Genomic DNA, 20,017 nt, shown 5'->3' with positions numbered 1-20,017 from the left:
ATAAGGCTTTGGCCATGCTGCTTAAACTTTTCTCAAGCACTTGATCACAAGTTGAATCATGATCCCCGCCTAGTTAACATGCTTTAGAATTGCCCTTCAGTCAAAGAGACAAATTCATACCAGCAAACCAATGGGGGGGGGCATCTATACAGTTGCAAAGAAAACGTTTTAAGTGTTTTTTTAAGTGCAATATACAATGTGACACTAGATGTCGATGGTGAGCCTTATGGAAAATTCAACATATTTTTAAAAACGCTTTAAATTTTTTTAATCAGAATGGTTTTTATATGTGTCTAGAGTCCACCTGGAATAGCCACTGCTGGTTGTGGTAGTGCATGTTAAATGACAATGTTGTTGTTTTTTGTTTGTTTTTCACAAAGATTGGTTTGCACAACTGGTTTCTTCCTCCTACCCTAAACAGAAGTCAACACAAGACCTTTTCAGTGGATTTGCATATGCTGAGATCAGGGCTGGATTTAGGTTTGATGAAGCCTTAAGCTACTGAAAGTAATGGGGCCCTTTATGTGTGATATTTTAGGGAGCAGGCTAGCAGGTGGGGTCCATTACTTACATCATAGGAGCCTACACAACACAAAACCCTGTTGCTGTATGTAGGTTTTATTTTATTCGTTTTTTATCTTATATTTTGGAAATGTGCATGCAGTTGTTTTTTTCTTTAATTTTTTTGGGGGCCCCCAAGAGAGTGGGACCCTAAGCTATAGCTTGTTTAGCTTATACGTAAATCCGGCACTGGTTGAGATAACTAATCCAGAAATATTTTCAGATATGTTGTGGTATGATCTGGAGTAGAATGGAATCATAGGATAGGTTGGGCACATGAAGATCTCTTGAAGAGGTCAACTCATTCAGAATAAAACTCTTTAAAGCTACACTGAGCTTCCCCGTGAATTGGACTACTTGCACAGACTGAAACAGTCCAGAGATGTGCACAGTTAACTAACTCTGTGCACTCAGTGGAGCTTTAAACTTATTTTTCTTTCAAAAGGAGGTTCCTGCTCCCTCCTGCTCCCCTCCTTGTGTTGACTGGCAACCCACACATTATGAACCTTGGGAGAGTGTTAAAGGCTGTTTACAGGTTAGCAAGGAGGGTCTACCTTTAAAATAAGTCAAAAGGCATGTGAGATAATGGAAATGACTGTGGTATTAAAAAAAAACCACCTCCATTAATTATGGAACTGTACAATTCTATAGGTGAAAAACATAGCAGTGGGGTCTTTCATATATGTTTCTTGTGAGTTAGCACATGAACGACCTATTTATTGAAAGTGTTATATTCTATTACACATTTAAAAGAGCATTCCATGCTTGTTTTTATGACAGTGAAGACAGCACTTCAACCAAGCAACACAGGTGGGACAAATATTAAGCTATGCTGTCTGATTCATTATAGGAACACCTGCAGCAACTCTGCCTCACTGACTTCACACATTGTCAACAATTCTCACCATAAAAACCTATTTTGGGGAGTTTATATGGCTGCATCTATAATTTGCTTTAGGCTTCGAGGACACTTGTGAAATGTGTGAGAAGAAACTACACTGCTGGTTTGTTTTTCCCCTAACTAATGTTCTGACTATTTTGACTTTGTGAAAACCAAACAGAAAAATGAAATGAACTTATTTTGGGGTTGAGAGTTATACTTATGACTGCAATATGAAATTCAGTAAAATAAGAGTTTATAGCCTGGTTCAACTGTATTTGGATTAATTCCTAAAAGTCATATTTGAATACTGCTATTGTTAATTATTATTGTTTGTTTAATTGTGCTTTTTACCATGTAGGTCTCAAAGCAGCATAGAACAATAAAATATATAATATAAAAAATTTAAAACATTAATTAAACTTCCAAAATTTAAAACCTCAAGGATTTAAAATAGAAAAAAAAATAATGTTTAATTGGCAGTATCTCAAAGGTTTAAAGAAATCTAGTTATTGGAAACTTCATTATTTACTATTAAAAAGGACTTTTGCATATTCTTTATAGCCAACTGAAAGAAATCTTATAACATTTGCTTGTGGTTCTGCAATGTCTGTATGTAATGCAAAATTCCTGAGGAATACGTACGTACTATGCACAAGGTAATGTGTATTGCGCTTTCTTCAAACTCATGATAGCATGATAAACACACATTGCTGAGGAGCTCTTTATGGTTTTAGCTCCTGTAGTGCCTGAAGCCTTCACATTTCTACTAGTAGATAGTCACAGTTGACCTACAGTAATTCAGCCTTGACAATTGCTGATATACGCAGTTGGAGGAGCTGTCCGAGGTAGGCGTGGGTGGCACCATTTTGTGTTGGTTCCGGTCTTACTTGGATGAACATTTCCACATGGTAATGCTTGGGGAGGGCTCTTTGGGCCTTCAATATGGGGTTCCTCAGGGTTGGATTTTATTATGTATTTTGTGTTCTCATTTTCTATTTATATGTTGTCAACCGCACTGGATCTTTGGATAAAGGGTGGTAGACAAATAATAACAATAACAATAACAATAATAATTAATAAGGAGGCCTGTCACCTCTGCTTCTTGACTGGAGATGGCATTAACAATGTATCTGAGTGTATGAGGGAGAACAGTAGCAAATCAGTCCTGAGACTACAGCTGGAATGATGCAGAGGTGTGTTTTTTTGCCTGCTAGAAAACTAACAGGGGAACAGGATTTGTTGGACTGTTAATGCTGTGAACCCTCCATCTTCTGCTTAGCCTTGTTAATATCAGCAGAGAGACCACACCTATCTCCCCCCCTCCATAGTCACACCTTATATTATGAGTATGATGGGAGCATTTTAACTACCCGCAAAAACAAAGGGGGGGGGGAACAAAGCTACAAAGAGGAAGCCAAATAAAATTCAAGGAGAATGCAGGAGAGCACTGAACACATTAGGATACGAGGAGATAAAACAAATATTTGGATGGAGCTTCTGCAGCTTTTGTATTATTAAACACATCTACCATTTAGAAAGCCTTCTCTTTCACATGCCTGAGCTTTCTGAAATTCCCAAGGAATCCAGCTGAGTCTACTTCAATGCCTTTCCTGAAGACAGACTGTCAAATTGCTATTCTTCTTATAGAACAGGTGGTGTTAAAGTGTGGCTGAGGGAGGCAAATGTACACCTTGAAGAGTTTTATTTTGTTTCTCGCTCAAGGGACCATTTCAAGGTCAGTATCAAATCTGCGAATGTTTTTTGTTTCCTAAGCTGCATTGCCAATATGACTATTTTTGTCTATGCATAGGGACACAATCCTGACTCAATACAAACGATGATAAAAAATATAACATTTTAAAGGATCTATGCCAGCAACAAAAGCACGTGGAGTTCATTTCCTATAGCTGTTTTTTTCAACGATCACTTGAGTTGTTAAAAGTCAAGGTATCTGAGCTTTCTTTCACCTGAAACAGAGAAGTCTCTAGATATCACTGTTTAATTTAAGGCATTTCTATTCTGCCCTTCAATTCAAGGTTGGGAAGAAAAGCTTTAAAAAACTTATGAGTTTCTCCTCAAGGTTGAAAAAAGAAGAAGAAGTTGTTTTCATAGCTCTCCTTTTGTAGCTTTCAGATCTCGTGGTTCTAAGCCTGTTAGACTGGGATCCAAGTGAGAATAACCGCAATGAGGGACTGAACTGTATGCCTCTCCCACCCCCTAAGTTTCAGAAGGATGCACAAAGATCTACACTCAGCTGCTCAAATATTTCCTGTGATGTTTTCTGTCCTTCCCGAAATAATAGATGGCCATGAGATGGACAATTCTCTACCCCATCACACTACTTCTTATATAGAAGCATAGCTGCCTCATACTAAGCCAGACTATTGCTCCATCTAGCTTAACAGTGACTATATTCACTGGTAGTCGCTCTCTAGAGTTTAAGAGATGAGTCGCTCTCAGCACTACCTAAAGATGTTTGGGAACTTCTGCATGTGAGGAGGTGTTCCATATACAGAAGGTTAGACAAAGTGGAGGAGGTGCTCCACATACAGAAGGTTAGACAAAATGACTTTAAAAGTTTTCAATTTTGACCCGTACTTTATTATTCTTTTTATTGAAACCAGTGGGATGTGAAACCGATTAAACTGGACTGCATTACTCCCAAATATTTTAAGTCATTAAGTCATCACTGTGTTGCCATATTTAGAAGACTGCAGGCTTTTGCTCAAGATTGTGTGATATGGAGTAGTAACTACTCTTGATCGGTAGTCGCAATCACTCATGTAGTTTAAAGTGCCCACCCTTTATCCATAAGAACATGGGAGGGGAGGATTTATTTTTATTACTCCTTGCCCATGGTGGATGAGAGCAAAGCAGAAATGAAAATTGTTTAGATGGAGGTCACTGATGTTTGCTAAGTAACCATGAATATTATTCGTTAAGGTTTGGATTATAAATCCTCTGGGCAAGAAACATGGGATGTTTGTATTCTGTATGAGATCAAATATGTTGGGGGCACTCAATAATAGTGCCCACAAATACAGTTTTGCAGATGAAACACAGCTGTCTTTGATTTCCTAACAGGCAGGCAGAAAATTAAAAAGGAATTGTATTGACTTTTGCAATTATTATTTTTAAAAGTCCAACAGCTGGCGCACCCTAGAGAAACAAGCTGATTTGGTACACAAGAAACAAATGGAATCACCATGTACTACAAACAATTGCATGTATTACAAACAATTGCTTAGTGCTGTCCTATGTTATCAAATGTGTTGAAAGATGGACCAGGTGCTTCTTGGCCTCCTACTGTTTTGCCCAGGAGAAATGTATTGTTCTGTCCCCATAAGAGTGAGGCCATGCCTGGGGCAACCTGCATTCGTTGCAGCTAACCAATGCTCTAAAACTGAATCTTCTATAGTGTTAATACATTGCAGCTGTGTATTCATCCTCATTCCTGACTTTCTTTTGAAATTATGCAGATGTTGTACTTTCCCCCCCCCCTTCATCGTGAAATGATGGCACTTAATCATTGCATTTGGATTATGCTCCACAACATATGGTGTGCCTAATCTAATTTTAATTAATTTAAAGAAATATTAGGAGCAGGAGTGCACATAAACATTGTCAGAGATTTTCTGTAGCATTCCCCTCTGCTTGAGTGACAAGCTATTATTTAAAGTTGTGAATCTGCAGAAGGTGAACAGTGACTTATATCACTGCCAGTGCCGGACTTAGGGGTCTCAAATTTCAGCAGCGTCCCGTGTTACGCCAAAATTTGGAGCTCCCCTGCCTCTCGTCTTCCATTCTATGATGCAACTGAAGCCCTTGAGTCTCTGTGGCCAGTGCATCCGAACCAGTCACGCTCCCCCAAATCTGCCTCTGATACTGCAGCAAAAGCATCAAACACACATCTGGCTGTGCAGGTGGTTTGCCCCTGTCCACACACAACTGAAATGCATGTGTCAAATATATCACATATATAAAATAAGGTTCCAAACTCACAGAAGAACAAATAAGAAACTCACAGAAGAACACTCAGGAGCCATGAATCTAATTTTGCAAGTGAAAACTGTTTTGCTGTGGAACTGATGGGTGCTTCAAAAGTGTCTGTGATATGGCATGGTAGAAGAACAGCTGTTGAAAGCGAAATGAAACTCTAGATTTCTACTGGGCTAATTCATGTTCCTTGCGTAAGCTTAAGCAGCTCTTTGGATCCTGGCTGCAACTGGCTGCGCTGCGTTGCTGGCAGGCGCCATGGCAAACTGCTTGTTAGGCCAAGCCAAATGAAAATGTGTGCTGGCCTGTGTTTCTTATGGAGTCTCTTATGTTAATCAGCCCTGCAATTTAAAAGCTGGCCTTTCCCCTGCAGATTCCCCCCACCTTATATCTTGGGGATAGATTGATGCCGGACATTGACTAGGCATCATCTTTGGGACCCAACACTTGCATTTTTGGGGTGGGGCTGCTGGTGACTTTTCAATGGGAAAATAATACAAGGAAATAATGGGTTAAAGATTCTTCTTAGGCCATAGCAGTATTTCTGATCTAAACCAGTGACACCCACCAGTTGATTTTTGTGAAAGGAAAATGGTATGAAAGAAAAAGCATGTCCTTTTTTAAAGTATAAGTGCTTAAAATAACATGTGGTTTGGCCCTCAATTTCATGACCCATGAGGAAATATATATACATATAGAGGACCAAACAGCACAATTGAAAAACCAGTCTTAACATTGTATTCACACAGCCTATGCATTTTACATTTCAACTTGGATCATGCACCTATTGAATCCCTGATTTATTTCTAGGAGTTTTGTGTGTGTAGTACACGTTTTCACATCCTTAGAAAACAAATGGCTAGCTTGTCTCAACACAGAGCATTTCTTCAGTTTGACCTTGATCTGCAAGGGGGGGAAGGCAGTATATTAGCAACGGCATTTTTATGACACAGAAGCAGAGATGCCCAATAAAAGTGTTAACAGCTTTAATTTCCCCAAGGAGACATAACAACCCCAACCCTTTCCTCTAATTTGTTAAAATGACAATATTATTGGTGACGTGAGCCAATATCTGTAGCTGAAGTACAGCAGATCCTGCGGTCAAAGCAGTTTTCTTGTTTAAGCCAATGTTCTTTTCAGATATATTAAAACAACAGCGACAATGCAGGACTGTGGCGAGAGATCTAGTCACATATTTCAAAATTTGAAAAAAAAACACACACACAAAAACCCAGCTTGGATTTTACTCTTAGTTCATTTTACTCTTCGTTTAAAACCAAATGTACAAACAAACAAAAAACACACACGGAAGATTAATAAACCCAAAGGCAGAACTTAACAGAAGCATTCTCCACTTACAGTACTCCTGGAAAGAAGGAGGTACAGTTGCTCTGTGTTGGTGGAACGGCCACTATATCCAGTGGGTGATTTGCCTGGGAGGGGAAAGACACACAACCAGAAAATACAAAATAAAAATAAAAATCAGAAGCATAATGGGAATCTTCCCAGAATCCTTGGAAACTATACCAGTGTCCACCAATCAGGAACTGTGCTAGCAATTATACCCACATCACCCATAAATGTCAGAAGCCAATGAACTCATTATAATGGGGATGTGCCCTCAATCCATTCCCTGTATAACAACATACATGATGCCACAGCTCCTCCCCTCACTCCCCTCAGCCCCAGTGGCACAACCAGCAATAACCCTGTTGCTACTAGTCTCCAGGTATCCTTCCAGGCAAATGTTCAAATCCCATTATGTCCCTCACAACCACTGTTTTGGAGCACAACCCTCCAGAATACAACACACACACACACACACACACACACACACACACACACCGGACATAGTAATGTAGGAAGTTGCCTTATACTGAGTCAGGCCATTGGTTCATCAAGTGCAGTATTGTTTACACTGGCAACAGCTTGCCAGGATTTCAGATGGGAGTCTGTCCTGTGGGGTGGGTTTTAATAGCTAGGAGAGGCATATATGAATTGCAATCTATCCCTCTAGGTGCCCACATGTGTGGGTTGAACGGAGTTTATAGACTCATCCTTGGCAGCAAAATTAAAATATAGGAATTAGGATGTAAAGCCTTCTTCCTCCCCTCTAGCTCCATAGGGACAAGATCAGATTTTCAAAAAGGTACTAGCCCTATCAGGGCAATGATTTCAGTGATTGATAGGAAGTTTTGGAGGAAAAAAGAAGAGTGCCAATTTGGAGAAAAGATTAGAACTCATCCCTCCATTTTCCTTTTCACCTATTGAACTTGATAGACTGGTATAATGCAATACAATCTGAATTTTAAAGGTCTGCCTCTTACATGTACCTCTATACAGGAGCTGTCTCTCAAGCAGTGGGCCGGGAACCACCTGTAGACCTTGGGCTACTTTCAGGCTAACTTTGTTGCCAGGTGCCTCTCACTTAGAATCACAGAACTGTCGAGTCGGAAGGGACCGCAAGGGTCATCTAGTCCAACCCCCTTCAATGCAGGAATCTTTTGCCCAATGTGGGGCTCAAACCCACAACCCTGGGATTAAGAGTTTGTCTGCCCTGCCCCTTCGTCCTTTTGGTTGGGTCAGTGCCAGCACCAGCCACTCCTTGCATGCTGAGTAAAGTTAGCCAGGAGACAGAGAAAAGGTCAAAGGTCTCCCTCCATTATTTCATCCTAAAATTGTAAGTGCCAACAGTTTGTTGTAGCATATGTGTATATGCAATACATATGTACATAACAGAACGTTGTTAGAAAATGGGAACTGTACCATATTGTTAAACCATTTCTACGGTTGTTGTTATAGACTGAATTTGTACCTAGTTACCAACTTACAAGTCAGCTATTGGGCTGGCACAATAACACGTGCCTCACCTGGGACCTAGTTCACCCATGAGTGTACTAAATTTTGTTAATCTCAGAACATTAAGGGAGAGCCGTTTTGCCTTACGATAAACATTTATTGTTCAACAAATTTGTTGACAGCATACAAAATGTGAAAATGGGCTTGCCGGATTGATGGAAGGTGTGGATATTTAAGACATGGCATTCGCTGCTCATGTGCCTTGTTTACCAAGCATCAGCTAGAGAGGGATGAGCGGCACATTCTGGATTCCATTAGTAAAACTTGCTCATTATTATTTTTTAATGGAAATAATCCAGCAAAGTGAACATTGTTATTATTTATTTCAGAACATACTTCGGGCAAGACACCTAATTTGAAGCCTCCTGTGTGATTTCCTTAGCTTTGGAGAGGAAGCGAAACGGGGGTGGGTGAGTGGAAGCACCCTTGCAGTGGCCCCTAAGGTGCCTGAAGGAACGTTTGGGCAGGAATACAAAAAGAGGGAGAGGTTTCAGGCAACAAGGTAAAACAGCACGTCGTGACTATTGTGTCCGCCCTTTTTCGGGTTACCTGGACTTTTGTTTGTCCCCGTCATAGCCAGGCGGCGAGAGGAACGAGAGAGAAGGGGAGGGAGGGAAAAGTGGCGGGGTAAAGCGCGCCCGGCTCCTGCCGCATTTTCCTGCACCTGTGCGACCAAGACTTCCCGCCCGGGCCTACCTCGGCTGGGGGCAGCGCAATTTGAGGAGCAGGCAGGCGTGTTTCCTCCCTGCCCCCTTCCCAAGCCCAGAAGGGAGGCGGGGGACGCCGCTACTGCTCTGACAGCTACGAACGCCTTCGCCTGCAAGGCGCGCTTTGCATAACAAGCGAAAGGTGTATGTGTGCGCGCGCGCGCCAGCGGGCTTGAGTGAGGCTGCTGAGAGGCAGGAAGAGGGACGCGGCCGGAGCGAGCAAGCGAGGGAGGGAAGGAGAGAGGAGGGGGGGGTTCTCCTCGGGAATGTAGCATGCATGGCTGGGGGCTCCGTCAAGATGCAGCCCCTGTGTGACAGGGCCGACTCTCTGCTCATCGGCAAGAGCTCCGCCGGCGCCAGAGACCAGGAGCAGCAAGTGCAGCTGCGGCAAAAGCTGAGGGAACTGCCGGCGCTGCTCCGGAGCGGACTCACGCTGCGGAGGAAGAGCTCAGCCGCCGGGGGCCGGGTAAGAGTGTGTGCCCGCGTGTGTGTGTGTGTATGTGACCGGCCGCATGCCTCCCAAGGTAGGGGATCTGCCCTGCATTTGGGAGTTAAGCCCCCACCCCCACCGGCCTCCACAGGGCAAAGCCTTGGGGAGTTTTCTCCGTGCGCAGGCTTTGCACTTTGCAGGGGGGTATGCAATGGCAACGCGGCGCGCGAGACTCTTACACACATAAAAGAATGGGATTGGGCAGCAGTGAAGCTGCAGCCCTATATATATTGGTACCCTTGCGCAAATCTCGTTAAAGTCTGTGGAATATGCACAGTATTTGTGTGGATTCTGGGGCCTTGAATTCCCAAACATGCTGAAGTTAAAGAGAGTTAACGTCCTGTAGTTGTGGTCGCGGGTTGGAAGAAGGCCTTGCTCTATATGGTATTCTGGACAGAAAAGGAAGAGTAGAGGAAGCCACTGGCTTATCTGAGGAATTATTTACTCGAGAGAAATTAGGCTTGCAGACCCATCTTTGACATGCTTACTCAAAAGTAAGCCCTGGGGTGTTCATTGGGGATGTCTCCCAGGTAGGTAATCATTGGTAAGCTTGGAGACCATTTGGTTAGTTGAGTCTGTTCCCTACGCTCATGCCACAATAAACCAGTTAAGCAGTAAAATGTTGTGCCATTTCTGAATATGTCTCAACTCCTTTTGCTGGTTTGCAGTTTAATGTGCTGTGGTGCTCAATAGAACTTATTCCCAGGCAAGGATAATAGGTTCTTCTGGTCACCACCCCCTGGGACAAGGTAGCATGTGAATAGGTTGATCATGGATACAATCTATGACGACGGAGGACGAGATGGTTGGACAGTGTTCTCTTCTCGAAGCTACCAACATGAGTCTGACCAAACTGTAGGAGGCAGTGGAAGACAGGAGTGCCTGGCATGCTCTGGTCCATGGGGTCACGAAGAGTTGGGCACGACTAAACAACAACAAGATACAATCAGCAGCAATTGCCCTGGTCCTTGGTCAAGGAAATGTCTACTGGCAGTTTATAAGGGTTGTCCCTATCAGAGTGGATAGTTATGTTGCCTAGTGTCTACTGGCCCTACTTGTTTGCTCCATCCATCTTTGATATATGTACAGTATAGATTCTGTATTCCATTGATGAATCATCAGTTAATGGTTAGGGCTGCAATCTGATCAAATAATTTTTAGCCATATCTACTGTTTACATTTGCATACAGTAATTTTGCATATACAATTCTGAAGCAAGAAGCATACGTTGTTTTTGGATGATGTATACATGTGCTGTAGCAAGCATAATTTTAAAAGAGGCATTCTTTCTGTGAGTTTGTGAGAATGGGTAATCCCTCTTAAGATGGTGTTTGCTATTTGCAGTTTTTAGAAGTACTTGTATTAAAAATGTACTTGCTGGGGGGAAACATACCTATTGCAATTATGCATCTCTGTAAAGAAGTCCTTGGTTGTCTTTATGATCTCATTCAATTTGTAGCCATAGAATCATGGAATTGTAGAGTTGGAAGGGACCATGAGGGTCATTTAGTCGATCCCCCTGCAACGCATGAGCATTTTGCCCAAAGTGGGGCTCAAACCCATAACGTGCGGCTCAAACCAAGATCGTCTAATGCTCTACTGACTGAGCTATCAAGGCTCATAAAACAAAGCTTTTTTCACATGTAACTTTAATACTAGAGGTAGTTATGATTAATTATAGCTGAATTATGTGATTATAATACCCATATGTTACATCTGATGCCACATTCATTGCTCTGAAAGTCTTTTTAGGGATTGTTCATAGCTATAACTGTTCACTTGGATCTGACATTTGGGAACATGTGAATAGTGCAGGTTGGAGGCAAGATTCCTCATGGGGATAGGTTACCCATGGCATTTAAATGCTGTTGTATGCAAGTTGTTCATATGTCAGAATAATTATCTTTAATATTATATGCGTGCCCAAAGCTCTGTTCAAACAGTAATTACATATGAAGATTATACTTGTATGGCATCTAGAAGCTTTGAAACGAGGTTGCTCATAAATAGCATCCTAGTTAAGGCAGACCTTCATTAGACTATGAGTTATCAAAGCGTAATTGTTGTTGTCATCTCCCATTTTGCAAGTAAGGGCATCTGGATATTTAGTACAGGTACATGACAATTGCAAGGCACCCGAGTGACAGAACCGGAAACGTAGCTAAAACTCCTTGCCTCCCAGTCATACATTTCAGAAACTAGGTATTAGTCATAAGTTATGTGTACACAAACAAGAACAGATGAAAAATAAATTGTAAAGTTGGCAGCCTGATATATGTGGATGATGTGGCTTATTTTGTGTCTCCAACATCAGGCAGACGTTGTTTACTCATTAGGCAATTAAAACATTCTGAAAACTTGATCAGATATAGGTAAGAACATAAGAAATGCCCAATGGATCAGGCCAATGGCCCATTTAGTCCAGCATCCTGTTCTCACAGTGGCCAGCCAGATGCCTGTGGGAATCTCTGAAAAATGACTTGAGCACAAGAGTCCTCTTGTGGTTTCCAGCAACTCTCTCCTCTTGTGGTTTCCAGCAACTGGTATTCACAAGCTGTACTCATTATGACCAGTAGCCATTGATGACCTCATCAATATGTATGCATGTGCTCTGATCACAGTGGAAATGGAAATGTAGATCTTTACAATGGGAACATGTGACGCTTTGACTTGAAAAAAGCATAAAGACTGCTTAGTTCCCTGACTTCCAGATTGTTGCCTCTGGTTGCCTATCCTTAATGCTGGCAGCACAGCAGCAGAAGAAAGTTTCAGGCTTGATTAACAAGTTGGGAGACCAAACAGTGTATGCTAGTTTTATTGAATTTTTGAAAAAGACAGGAAGATTCCACATGGTAGTTTTAATTGTGAAACTTTTTGCAATGGAAATGCTAGGAAGGAAGGTTATCTGCAGTTTCTCAAGGGCACTGGTGTGACGACGACTCGAACAGCAAAATCAAAGAACTGTAGGGAAGTTCAAGGTGGAAATTATTGTGTTGCGATTCGATATAATGCCCTCTATTAGCCGCTAGTTGTGGGGGAGGCTGTACACAGGTGGCAAAGCATTTAGAAAATACTGTTGGTGTGAAAGGTATGATGGATGAGATGTTGAGAGACTCAGCCCTCAGCCAACCTGGCATGTTGTGACATGGCTGTGGACCCACCCACATGTGAGCTTGACCATATAATGCAATTGATTTATGTGGGAGTGTAATAAGGTGAGGCTTAATGAGCAGCAAGGGCTCATGCATACATGCAAGCAATCCTGCTGCTGTAATTGGATGCCGCTAGCACTTTGTGCATGCTAATGTGTGGTTATTGTTATTGCTGTACCCACAGTTTTGAAGCTACGTGATAGCAAATATGTGTTGAAGACCAAGAGAACCAAGGAGTCAATGTGGTGTAGTGGTTAGAGAGCTGGACTAGGGTCTGGGAGACTGGGGTTCTAGTCCCTCCTCAGCCATGAAGCTAACTTGGTGACCTTGGGCTAGTATCTTTCAGCTGACCTACCTCACAGGGGTGTTGGGAGGATAAAATGGGAGGGGGAGGGGAGGGAGAGCCATGAGATCCTTAGAGGAAATGTAGGATAGAAATGCAATAAATCAACCAGCCAACTAACCAACCAACCAACCACTTCCTATATTCCTATGTTGTAGGAAGGCAAGGGACCACAATCTGTGCTGTAGCTAGTGCAGAAAAAACTTATGTGTCGATCAAGTGTTGTAATTCTGTTGAACCTTATTTTGTATATGTGAGGCCTATATCTACTGCTACACCTGTATGCCATATTTTGTATAGAAGTATTAAATAAAGAGGATAAATGCATCCTGTTGCTTGGTCTTGTGAGAGGCATTTTGCTTTGTTTTCATAATATAGTCGAATAATGGGTTTTATATCTAAGATATTCATTGTATGGTTTGCATTAGTGCATGGAAAACCTTAGGTCAGTAGATTAAGCCAGTCCCAATGATCCCATGAATATTTGAAATGGGTGACTTAGTTTGTACAGAAGTAGCATTTACTTTGAAGCTGTAATTTATATTGGTGGCCTTTATTTTTTTATTTTTGTACAGCCTGAGCGTTTATTGCCATGGAGATTCCATTTGGATAATTTGTAGCAGGTGTCATTATGCAACTAAAAATAGACCCCATGTGTATAATACTGAGCTTTTCCTATTGTAATCCTCTGTTTATGTATTCCCTAAGTGAAATAAATCAAGATTAGAATCTCTTGGCTTTTTCTTTACCCTTTTAACTGGTCCTTGCAGCAACCGTTGAAGTACGTGAACAAAGGATAAAATACTTCTATTTCATTTCAGATATAATCAGCAGCTAAGGTTCTTTCAGTTGTTAAATGTTGCTAGTATTTCTTCCTTTTATGTTGATCTAAAATAGAACCAACACTCCCCACACTTTTAGTTAATTATCTCTCTTTTGCATTGTTTGGATTAATGTAAATTTCAGGGGTGGGGAACCTTTTCAGCCTTCTGGACCAGATCCTTGGCTCCCTCACTCCTTGTGGGTCACTTTGACATGTGGCATGGCTGCCTACCTGTCAATCAACTGGAATCACCATGGTGTCAGTTGAAGCATTTTTCCTTTGCAAAAGTTTTCCTGCAAAAGAAAATTCTGGCCAATCCCATCTGAGCTTGATGTCACCGATGATCAGCTGATCTGCACTGTCTTCAAGCCTCTCTTTTGGTGGGCATTGACTACATCCCAGAGTTCCCTTTTATCAGTTTAGTCAATTCCAGTAGGGCTTGAAGATAGATAGCACCAATCAATTTGTGCAGGGATGGTTGACTAGCCTCCTACATGTGAGGTCTCGAGGGTGGCAACATGAGAATGGGCCTTTTCTGTAGTGGCTTCCTGTTTGTTGAATTCTCTCCCCAGGGAAACTCGCCTGGCGCCTTCATTATATATTTTTAGGTACCAGGCAAAAACATACCCCTTCAACCAGGCTTTTGGCTGATTAATATTCTGCAGCCTTTTAATTGTGTCTGTGGGAAGGGGGGTTATTGTTTCGCTGTTTCGTTTTACTTATTCTCATGTTTTTAATCCTGTATTTTATTTCGTGAACTACCCTAGGATCTTACGATGAAGAGTGGTATCTAAATCTAATAACTGAATAACATAAAATAGCCTTACTTCCAGGTTAAGACTGCAATCCTATAAGTATACACAATTAACATGTAAGTAAGTCCCATCAAGGGCAGTTGGACTTACTTTTGAGTAGACATGGATAGGATTCTCACGTTCAGCCTCTATTTCTGTCTTGCATTCTACTACTACCTGTCATCCACCCACATCTGAAGTTTTATTTTGAAAGGTTCTAAGATAGGTTACAAAATGAAAACAAAAACCAAAGAAAACCCAATGTCATTATTCACAATGTAAATAGCATTGGAACAATTAAAATCCACAAAAATAGACAATATAATTATAATATGATAATGTATTTCCATTTTTCAACTGCTACTTTTGGAGTTCCACTGTTGGAACTCCAAAAGGAAGTAAACTTATGAATACCATTTTGGGAAAGTGTTCTTCTGCCCAGGCCCTGCTTGTGGGGTTCCTATAGGCATCTTGTTGGCCACTTTGAGAACAGGATGCTGGTCTTGATAGGTTATTGGCCAGATCCAGGAGGCTTTTCTTGTGGTCTAACTAGTCACATTTTCTATTTTCCATTAAATTTAAATTATTTATGTATCGGTTTTTTAAAAGTTTCTGCTGTTCTTTCATGTTTTAATTTTTGTATATTCATTTTTCACCTTTGCATTCTGCTTATTCTTTTCTCATTAAGTCTTATATTTTTCTTTTGTTACTATGCTTTAAAAATATTTTATTTCTCATTATAGAATTTATTGTATCTTTAGCAAACAAACAAACAAACAAAAAACCAAACACATGAAAAATGACTGCCTGCTGGGTCTACTCCTTGGTAACTCTTTAAGGAATTGCAGCCTTAGAACAAATTCTCTACAGCCTTCCCAAATCTAAAAATACTACTAAATTCTTTAGTAGTATTTAATTTTGTGAGGGAAGAGATGCTGGGACCGAAGTTTATCAACACCCTAATCCCTGGAGGACTACTTTCCCTCTTATTTACTCAGAAGTAAAGAAAATGCAGTCTGAACATGTTCTGAGTGGATAATTTAATCTGTTCATATACCAAATTTAAACCTTTACATTAGAAACCGACACCAGACTGGGCTCCAGTGATCCCATTTAAGTCCAGCAACAAGCCCATAAAATAAGTTTCAGTGAATGTAGATCAATGTTCCTCTTAAAAAAATGAAGAGGCGGAGGAGGAGCAGGATAGGACATGATTTTCTCTCTCTTTTAGCCAGGATGCCAAGTTTAGTGTCTCCACATGCAGTGCCTAGCTTCAACTTGTTCTGTGTTCACCCCTTAGTACATGGGTCAGCAAACTTTTTCAGTAGGAGCCCAGTCCACTGTCCCTCAGACCTTGTGGGGGAGCCGGACTATATATTTTTTTTTTTGGGGGGGGGGGAGAATGAATTCCTATGCCCCACAAATAACCCAGAGATGCATTTTAAATAAAAGGACACATTATACTCATGTAAAAACACACTGATTCCCAGACCATCCACGGGCCGGATTGAGAAGGCGATTGGGCCACATCCGGCCCCCAGGCCTTAGTTTGCCTACCCAGGCCTTAGTAAAGGTAAAGGGACCCCTGACAATTAGGTCCAGCCGTGGCTGACTCTGGGGTTGCGGCGCTCATCTCACTTTGCTGGCCAAGGGAGCCAGCGTACAGCTTCCGGGTCATGTGGCCAGCATGACTAAGCCGCTTCTGGCGAACCAGAGCAGTGCATGGAAACGCCATTTACCTTCCCGCCGGAGCGGTACCTATTTATCTACTTGCACTTTGACGTGCTTTCAAACTGCTAGGTTGGCAGGAGCAGGGACCGAGCAACAGGCGCTCACCCCGTTGCGGGGATTCGAACCGCCAACCTTCTGATCGGCAAGTCCTAGGCTCTGTGGTTTAACCCACAGAGCCACCTGCATCCCACCCATGCCTTAGTAGCTTCAAGCAAATTTCTACCTGTCCTTAGTGCTGAGAGTGCTTTCCGTTTGGACTGACATGGACTACAGTTGGAGCATAACCGTACTGTACTCATTCATGGGTTTTGAAACCACAAACTTTTTCCTCTTAATTTTTAATTCTGAGCAGTAGATGGATAAAGTTTGGGAGAACATGATTATATGTAGAAACTTATTCAACAATCCCAGTTGTTGGTTTGTGTTAACATCTGAAAGCCCTTGACTACCCTAAATAGTAATTGTCCAAACAGCAGCTAAATAGTGAAGCCACTATAAGTCTTGAATACCACTTACTCTCTTTAATCAAGGAAAGAGAGGAAGACCTGCAATTTATTCAAGGCTGTGCATCTTGACATTTGAAGATGTGAAGCAGAGCTCAATTCCTTTTTAAGTTGAAGAACAAGATTTTGATCTAATGCTGAGTTTGGTGCATATTTACAGAAAAATTAACTTTATAATTTTGAGTCAGCTGCTACAAAATACACTGAGCTTCTTGAAATCTAAACAGGTGTTCTTCTTGAGCCAGTTTTTGTTGACTTCTTCCATTATACCTGTAATGGTTCTAGGGGTTGCTCGTGCGTAAGCCGGTGCCAACACCTGGCTGGGTTGCCTGAGTGAACCTTTTCTGTCTGGACAGCCACTCACCCGTGGCTGTCTCAATCGCTGGCAGAATCCGTCAGTGGGCGTTTCTTGAACTTCTTCCAGCAAAGAAGCTCTTTGACGCCCAGTCTCCTCCTACTCTCCCTGTGCGGAAGCCTTCTGTGCAAGGAGGGTGTAGGCAGCGGAGGACCCTTACTCTCCCCGATGATCCCCGGCAAGGAGTCATGGGACTGCCTTGCCAATTCCCCCATCTGCCCCCCTTCTCCACTGGTGCTATGCTGATTCTCTTCCCCAGAAGATGGGCTGCTTCTCCCCATTCCAGGACGCTCTCTGGAATCCCTCTGGAGCCCGCTCTCTCCCTCAGGCACTGATGGCAGTTCCCTGACAATACCAAAGCTAACTTATCGCATTAGGTAAACATCCCGAAATAGCCAAGGTGTTTAATGTGCATATTTTTTGAAGAACAGCTGACATAGCTGCTGTTAGTTTGTTTTTCATTAATGCTGAAACAAGCCACACTAAATCTGAAATAGTTGAATCGGCCTGGTTTTTAAAAATAAAACCCAGGTCTGTTGGTGTGCTTGGTACTTCAGGTGCATCAATCAGGGAATAACCTTACTGGTTCTGTGTCTAGTTTCTTCTCTCTGGTCCTCTTCCTCTTGTCTGTATCACTTGGATCTATTATGGTGGAATGTCTCTGCCTCTGTATATAGTTAGGTCTGGTTAACATGTGTTGCAACGTTTTCTCTTGCAGCTGGGTGGATGCTGGAGCTGATGGCCTCTTTCAGCCTTTGAACTCTTCAGCTAAGTGTGATATGAACCCCATACCTCCCAACACATCCACACACAGCAGAGTCTCTGAAATTGCTTATGAGCCGAGATCTTGAGCAGGGGTAGGCAAGGTGGTGCTGTGGTCTAAACCACAGAGTCTAGGGCTTGCCGATCAGAAGGTTAGTGGTTCGAATCCCTGGGTGAGCTCCCATTGTTTGGTCCCAGCTCCTGCCAACCTAGCAGTTCGAAAGCACTTCAAAGTGCAAGTAGATAAATAGGTATTGCTCCAGCGGGAAGGTAAACGGCGTTTCAGTGCACTGCTCTGGTTTCGCCAGAAGCGGCTTAGTCATGCCGGCCACATGACCCGGAAGCTGTCTGCGGACAAGCGCCGGCTCCCTCAGCCAGTAAAGCAAGAGGAGCGCCACAATCCCAGAGTCGTCTGCAACTGGACTTAACTGTCAGGGGTCCCTTTACCTTTACCTAGGCAAGGTTTATCATTCCTGGGCTGGATTGGTCCCGTGGAGATCCCTCTATGGGTTGGATGGCACATGAGCGTGCACACCCACGTTTTTCAGCATCTGTGTGTGTGCGCCTGCGATTTCCGACATCTGTGCAGACGCGATTTCCAGCGCTGCGGAAGTGAGTCCCCACACTGCGCTGTGGCTTGGTTGGGGGCAGCTCGTGGGCCAGTCAAACGACCTCCGTAGGCCACTTCCGGTCCGTGGGCCTTAGGTTGCTGACCCCTGATCTAGAGAGACCACACAAAGGCATTAAACTATTCAACCCCAATCAAACTGACATTAGTTGTAGCTAAGACTGCCATTCTGTGCGTGCATACTTGGAAGCGAACCCAACGGATTGGGATTTATAGAGAGCCAGTGTGGTGTAGACAGCCAGCGAAGTGCAGTGGTTAAAGTGTTGGAGTAGGACCTGGGAGACTACAGTTCAAATCCTCACTCAGCTATGAAGCTCACAGGGTTACCTTGGACCAGTCGTGGTTTCTCAGCCCAGCCTACCTGCCTAACCTACTTCACAGAGTTGTTATGAGGATAAACTGTGTAAAGAGATAACTTTCAGCTCCTTGGAGAAAAGGTGGGACCTAAACATAAACAATGGATAAAGTAGCAGATGAGTAAACCTGAATAGGATTGGACTGAAAGCAACGGGGTTTAAGCTATTCACCAAGTGGTTTTACTGAGTTGAATAGGAATTCGTCGCAACTAACTTTAGTGGATGAGGGCTCTTGTGCTTTATGATAGCTTAAGTTCAGAAGGGGCATGCATGTGGGGATATAGTGTACTACCCTGAGACAATTATTAATGAGTTGCTTAAAGATAAATACAGTGTTTTAACTACTAAAGACTGCACAATCCTATGCACCCAGTGAATGTAGAGATAGTGACTTCATAGTAAATATGCTTGAGGTAGTGCATTTTCCATTACAGTCCAGTGTGTGATCACCCTCCACTTTTAGGCTTCAGTGTTAATTCACTGGAAGACAAATTTCAGTCTGCCATCTGAAAACCAGAGCAACTGTCTGAAACACAGTTTAGGAAACACAACATACAGATTGTTTTTCAAGATTTTTAAAAAACCTGTTTACTGAATGTTTTCTAGTATACTGCCAAAACTTATTCTTTGATCTGTTCTTCTCTCTTCTAAAGTACAAAAGCTACAGAATAGTATACAGTATTATTCAGACACTTCTAAGGTGAACCTGACATGGGAATAAAAGTAGCGAATATTTTACTTGGCTTCCTCGTTATTCCTTTCTTGATGGTACTGAACGGAATTACCCATTCATGACCAGATCAAATCTTTATGGTGAGCTGTACCATATGACTTCCATCTCTCTGCCTGGTTCATCTACCCTTGCCTTGCACTGGGACTCTTTGGTCTTCCAGTCTATCTGACTTCAGCCTGTGTCCTAAGCCTTTTAGTGCTTGTTTCCAGCATTGTGGCATCCATCCACCCTACATCTCTTTCAATTCTATCTCCATGTGCTCCTTACTTTCTCCTGCTCCTTTTTGGAACTACCTCTCTAGACCAGGCCTACCTGCATGCTGTGTTAATTGTGTGGACTTT

The 20,017-nt window shown here is 42.4% G+C and overlaps 2 protein-coding genes across 2 annotated transcripts in view; one reads left to right on the top strand and one right to left on the bottom strand.

Annotated features, from left to right (window-relative positions):
* The window catches only part of IL6 (interleukin 6), a 73,959-nt gene extending 64,813 nt beyond the window's left edge, over nt 1-9,146 (bottom strand). The window contains exons 1-2 of the mRNA XM_079947968.1: nt 8,849-9,146; nt 6,800-6,873 (exon numbers count right to left, since the gene is read on the bottom strand). The gene's annotated coding sequence lies outside the window, so the exon portion shown is untranslated. The remainder of the gene's footprint in view (nt 1-6,799; nt 6,874-8,848) is intronic.
* A 30-nt stretch (nt 9,147-9,176) lies between these two features.
* RAPGEF5 (Rap guanine nucleotide exchange factor 5) overlaps nt 9,177-20,017 on the top strand; it is a 136,943-nt gene continuing 126,102 nt past the window's right edge. The window contains exon 1 of the mRNA XM_079947974.1: nt 9,177-9,472. Coding sequence (XP_079804100.1) covers nt 9,284-9,472 — 189 coding nt within the window. The 5' untranslated portion in view covers nt 9,177-9,283. The remainder of the gene's footprint in view (nt 9,473-20,017) is intronic.

Source organism: Podarcis cretensis, assembly GCF_951804945.1.
Source record: "Podarcis cretensis genome assembly, chromosome: 12".
Classification (NCBI taxonomy): Eukaryota; Metazoa; Chordata; class Lepidosauria; order Squamata; family Lacertidae; genus Podarcis; species Podarcis cretensis.
The sequence above is the reverse complement of the archived record's forward strand: the minus strand, read 5'-3'. Positions and strand labels throughout refer to the sequence as shown.